Source organism: Otolemur garnettii, unplaced genomic scaffold (genome assembly GCF_000181295.1).
Source record: "Otolemur garnettii isolate 467f Iridium unplaced genomic scaffold, OtoGar3 scaffold00006, whole genome shotgun sequence".
In the NCBI taxonomy this organism is placed as follows: domain Eukaryota; kingdom Metazoa; phylum Chordata; class Mammalia; order Primates; family Galagidae; genus Otolemur; species Otolemur garnettii.
In genome coordinates this window covers 27,317,396-27,323,467 of record NW_003852401.1, presented here as the reverse complement: position 1 = coordinate 27,323,467, position 6,072 = coordinate 27,317,396, and the positions used below count along the sequence as shown (strand labels likewise).

The 6,072-nt window shown below is 43.8% G+C and overlaps 1 protein-coding gene across 3 annotated transcripts in view; it reads right to left on the bottom strand.

The window, feature by feature from the left end:
• Positions 1-3,697: 3,697 nt before the first annotated feature.
• TJP2 (tight junction protein 2) overlaps positions 3,698-6,072 on the bottom strand; it is an 85,533-nt gene continuing 83,158 nt past the window's right edge. For 2 of the 3 annotated variants that reach the window (XM_003782929.3, XM_003782930.3), the window contains 2 exons: positions 5,653-5,738; positions 3,698-4,677 (listed from right to left, as the gene is read on the bottom strand). In XM_003782929.3, the coding sequence (XP_003782977.1) occupies positions 4,512-4,677; positions 5,653-5,738 (252 nt within the window). In that variant the 3' untranslated portion in view covers positions 3,698-4,511. The remainder of the gene's footprint in view (positions 4,678-5,652; positions 5,739-6,072) is intronic. The other variant, XM_023508231.1, reaches the window with a different exon arrangement.

Genomic DNA, 6,072 nt, shown 5'->3' with positions numbered 1-6,072 from the left:
TTACTTGCCTGTAAAAGATCTGAAACATTCAACTCCCATATACGAGGTGCCAGAGCTAAGATTAGACAGAAGCAAAGGAGAATGGATACCCTTCTGTCAAGGGGTTACAACTTACTCCTTCCAACCAGGGCACCGTCCATCTGGGTACAGGGGGTCTCTCTGATGATCCTCTATTTTCCTTATTCTCTATGTCCCACAGCAGTTAATCCTTCCTCAAGGATCTGAACACTGGAACTGACAACCCCGCCTGGAAAAGGACTTATGGGAGAAGAGGGAATTTGTTTTGCTGGGAAACTTTCTCTTAAAAGACATATAACTGCTTACCAGGGCTGTTCCTGACCAGCTTTCCTTCATATAAAGAATTTGTCAGTACAGATGGTGGCACCTGATGTCGTTCTGGAAGCAGCATCACCTGTCTACCTGGGCCCCTCAGGCCTTGTGGGCAGTGCTGTTGGGTGGGTGCTTCAGTCCCCCAATTGTCAGTCTGTTTCTTTGCCTGAGGGAGGGGTGCTGAGAACCCCTCCCCTCCCCACCACACACACAGCGCAGCCCTCGACCAAGACTGAGGGCAGTTGGAGAATAGCCCAGCTTACCCACCCACCCCGTGAAAGGGAAAACTCTAAGACACACTTTTTCTACCATTTAACAGCATTTTCTGGAGGGTTTAAATTCATCTCCCAATGCAGAGTTTCTTGCACTTCCCAAATAAACCACTTATACTGGAAGCCTGGTCTTGGGTCTGTTACCCAAATTAAAACCTCCTATTCACCAAATAGAATCACATTTGAGCAATTCTGAGCTCAAATCACCAGCGAGCTCAGGATGAACTGAAGGTTACACAGTACTTCTCTAATTGACAGAGGAGACTGAACTGCTCCCTAGAGGATCTGACAGCCACCTGGAAGGTCTGGGGTCAAGAGCGTGTGGGGTGTAGTCCAAAGACCTGCTGAAAGAGCAAAACTTCAATCATCAATCATGCCCCATGTTTCATTCCTACAAATTTGAGTGAGGTTTACATTCTGCTATATCCCCTATCCTACGTGTGGATGTAAAACACCCCTCTCCCAACGTGGAAGCGGATTTCCTGGAAAGCTGGGTAACATGATCATGCACATTGTATTTCTATTTGGGAGACACTGGTCCGAGATACCCCAGATGGATCTTTAGATTAAGCCAGACTGCAGAGTCGTGCTTTTACTCTGCCAGTTTGGCCCTTTCTGAAGAACTTTTACTGTATGGCCCTTGGAATTTTTTTTTTTTTTTTTTTTGGAGACAGAGCCTCAAGTTGTTGCCCTAGGTAGAGTGCTGTGGCATCACAGCTCACAGCAACCTCCAACTCCTGGGCTCAAGCGAGTCTCCTGCCTCCGCCTCCCAAGTAGCTGGGACTACAGGCACCCACCACAACGCCAGGTTATTTTTCGGTTGCAGCCATCATTGTTGTTTGGTGGGCCGGGCTGGTTTCAAACCTGCCAGCTCAGGTATATGTGGCTGGTGCCTTAGCCACTTGAGCCACAGGCGCCGAGCCTGGCCTTTGGAATTGTGCTACTGCCCTACACAAAGGGACACAGTAGGAAAGAGACCTCCAAAACCATCTGGGCAACTATGCAATTGCAACCTTACAGTGAAACCAACGCAGAGGGAAGACAATTCCTGAACAATTTACTCCCCCTTAGCAAACAGGTATATGTGCACCCTGACATTTTGATTGATACTGAATCAAATTTTGGGTTCCACACCAGCTTTAGGAGGCCGAGGAGCCCTGACAGTGGGCAGAGCGAATACTACCCTCCCTCATGGCTCTATCTTCCCTATTCTGATACATTTCCCCCTTACGTCATTTGCTTAGCACCAATGTCTTTGCTGTAGTCCAAGCATGTTGTAGGAAGCCTTAAATCCATCCCAGAACAAAGCAGGATATGAATAAAAATGGGGTGGGGCAGGCACTGTCCCTGGTGGTCTAGTGGCCACTCTACTAGGCATTCTCAGGGACAAGGAGCTGCCTGTCAGCACCATTTAATGCCTCACAAAACTGCTGGAACCAGATGACAGCCCAGCTCTGGCTGCAAAGTCTCTTCTCCTCCCCATGTTTGCCAAAGGGCTCATTCCTCTACGGGACACAGATAAACTAAATCTTCATATACTTAACCAGTGTGCTTTTTCTCCTAGTCACAAAAGGTGGCTTTTATTTATGGAATATGCAAATTTTAGTCAAAGCCTTGAGGACTGCTTAAAAATTTAAGATACTGGCTTGGCGCCTGCAGCTCAAGAGCTAGGACATCAGCCACATACACTGGAGCTGGCAGGTTCAAATCCAGCCCAGGCCTGCCAAATAACAATGACAACTACAACCAAAAATAACCAGGCATTGTGGTGGGCACCTGTAGTCCCAGTTACTTGGGAGGCTGAGGCAAGAGAATTGCTAAGCCCAAGAGTTTGAGGTTGCTGTGAGCTTTGAAGCCACAACACTACTGAGGGCAACAAAGTGAGACTGTCTCAAAAAGAAAAAAAAAAATTAAGATACTGAACTAAATGATCTATAAATTACAGTACCCATATCACAAAAGGCACAACTAAGGACACATTAATAGAATAACTCAGTTACTAATTTCTAACTCCACTAAAACCCAAGCTTAACACTTTGCTGTCAGTTCACATCATGAAAGACTCTAATGGAAGGAAGATTCGTTTTCTCCTTTCCCAAATTCAGTGTACTTTTAATTCATACAAGCCGAAATTCCTAAACTGTCTTGCTAAAATTCTAATTCAATTTTAGTTTTCCAAGAGTAGTGTGGGAGTATCAATAGATGCAAATTTTCTAGGAAGCAATCTGTCAATAAACATCAAGAACCTTAAAAATGTTCCTGTGTTCTTACTCAGTAATTTTACTTCTGAGAATTTACCTAAAGGGCTGAAATGCTGATCACTGATATACAACACATGCACATTTCATGTAAAAAAGGCAAAAAACTGGAAAGAATCCAGTCAATAATAGGAGAACTGCTCCCTTAATGAAGCACTCACAGGTGTTATTACCCTGCAGTTATTAGTAATGATGTACTCGTGGAGTTTTAATTATATAAGGGAAACATTTTTGATAGAATGTTAAATAGAAAAAGTAGGAAAAAACTGTGAACTCAGTACACCTCAATATCATACCCATAGATATCCACAGATATATAGAGGAAACGATATTATTTATAATTATAAATAGTTATAAACTAATTATAATTATTATATCTGGGGGAAAAGATTGTGGGTTATTTTTATTTTCTTCTTCATTATGCGTCTCCATTTGCAAATGTTCAACAAAGAGCCAATTCTCACTTTTTTTTTTTTCTGAGACAGAGCCTCAAGCTATTCCCCTTGGTAGAGTGCCATGGCATCACTGCTCACAGCAACCTCCAACTCCTGGGTTCAAGCGAGTCTCCTGCCTCCACCTCCCAGGTAGCTGGGACCATGGACGCCCACCATCAATGCCCAGCTATTTTTTGGTTGCAGCCATCATTGCCGTTTGGTGGGCCCAGGCTGGATTCGAACCCGCCAGCTCAGGTGAATGTGGCTGGTGCCTTAGCCACTGCAGCAATAGGTGCCAAGCCAAGTTCTCACTTTTATGATGAACTAGTAACTGAAATAGAAGTTACATTTAAGAATAGGAAGTAGTAAAGAAAGCTCCCACAAAGCAAATTGTTGATTGCAGTATGCTCCATTTTATTAAATTACAAAACTGTTGTCAATACACACTTTTGGAAATTAAATGTGTTCTCCTTCAGTATCTGCTTTTGTAGAGCACTTGGTTTTAAACAAACAAAAAAGTTGTACACTAACCTCTCAGTCTTCAAGCTAGTGAGCACTTACAGCCAAACTACCAAGTACAGCAATTATATATACACAGTCAGAATCGATGGGAAATATTACAAAGATGGAATGCCTTGAAAGACGATACAGTGCAGGGAAAACCTCGCTATTAAACTGGTACAAAAGTTTAGTCAAAATAATGTTTTAGTCCATTATGGCGGTGCGTAAAGCTTCAAAGGAAAAAAAATTTAAGACACTTCTCATCAAAGGCACTTGGAGAGTTGTAATGAAATAATTAAACTGAGTTCGAGTCCAACCGTATTTTTTATTCCTTTTTTCACATTCTGCACAGTCTTTGTAGGTGGCTACAGATGAGGAAAAATAGTTATTGCTTCTTAATACACATATGAAAAATATGCAAAGAAATTTAATACAGATTTTGGTCCACTGAAGCAAGTAACAGTATCAGACTGTAAGAGTGTTCCTCTTATTTCTGAGCAAAAAACCCACAAACTCCTCTAACCCAGTCCCACAGACAGAGCCTTCAGTTCTTAATTTGTACTGGCTGCCCCTGGTTCCCCATGAGAACACAGGAGCCCAAGTCCTACAGTATCCCCAACAGTGCATTTTAACTGGAGAAGACCATTGTGGTGGCCTGGCAGGAATGTTACCCTGCCGTGGCAGCAGGCAGCCCTGGAGAGTCCCTCGGCAGACCACTATAATTCTGTGTCCCGGTATCGGGCAGGCTGGCCATAGTAACCACGCTTTGAGTGCTCTGACAGCTGTTGGCGGTATTCTTCTTCTTCAGCGTCACTGCTATAACTTCCTCTAGTGTCCTGATAAAGTCTGGAAGAACTTTTCTGCGGCTCAGGGGGTCTGGAACTAACAGAGAGAAAGAGTTAAACACATTCCAGAGCACTGTCCTCCAGCTGCCTTTGGAGGGGTGGCTACAAGCACAGAGCCACCATCAAAGCTGATCACTTACTGACCACACTGTGCCCAATAACCAGGTGCATCCTGGCTTCGCCAGGTTCAACAGTGGAGGCAGGACCAGAAGGGATGGGGCAAGACCAAAGCCCACCCAGGCAGTGAGTGAGGAAGCTGGCCAGGGCCACCCTGTTGGGCAGGGGCTGCTTTCGCCACCCCTAAGCTCCCTGGCTACAGGCCCACCCAGCAGAGTGAGCTCCCTGCCCATTTCAGTCAATTATACCAGGTACTCTTTGTTGCCACTGGCAACCTGATTGATTGTGTTACCACCATTCAATTGCTAAAGAAGAAATTTGCTTCTAGTTTTCTATTGCTGTGAAACTGGACCTCAGCTTCCAGTCAGAATGGCCACAAGAAAATGTATTTGTTTCTATTCTTAGATGCAAGAAATGATCTAGTGTAAAACCTCAACAGGAAGACACTGAGATAATTTCTGTAGCATTTTAAAGGTAAAGCATCTTACCAACATTGGTCAGACCCCAACGCAACACAAGAGGCCTGACTTTGCTGGGTGACACAGGAATTAAGGAGCTTGGCTAAATCAAAAAACAGCAGCAAAATAGGCCTAAGACTCATTCTGCTAATGAATAAGGAATTCTGCTCACATGCTACTCTGACACAACATAACAAAACTGCACTTGGATGTGTCGAAGGGTACCTGCTTGAAGAATCAATGAGTTTTAGCACACAAGCAAAATCAGCATGAACGTTTGACTCCGTAATTGTTACTCTGTGATTGTTACAATTAAATTGGACTAAATGACTAGGGGGGAAATCATCCTGTTGCCTAGAAATCTGAGTAAAAAAATTCTTTCTTCTAATCCTAGAGAAATTTCCTCCCGAGGGCAACACCCGCTGAGAAGCCCTTACCTGGTGTACTGAGGCAGGCTGGGGTCTGGCTTGTGTGGTTTGATTGGAACTGCATAGATGTCAGGGTGTTTCTGAGCAATTTCGATCTATGGGGAAAAAAGAGAGAGCAAAAGAATGAACCACTGGACAGTTTGCTTGCTGGGGTCCTGCCAGTCCCACTTTTCCCATCCTATTTCAAAGACAGGAGGAAACAGAGAAGCAACTTTCCAGTTACGATGGTGCTATCTGGTGTCTAGTGATACATGTCAAATAGTTTAAAAGGAATGAAATGCTTTTCTTTTTTTTTTTTTTTTTTGAGGGACAGGGTCTTGCTCTGTTGACCAGACTGAAGTGCTGTGGCACAATCATAACTCATAGCTATCTGGTGTCTAGTGATACATGTCAAATAGTTTAAAAGGAATGAAATGCTTTTCTTTTTTT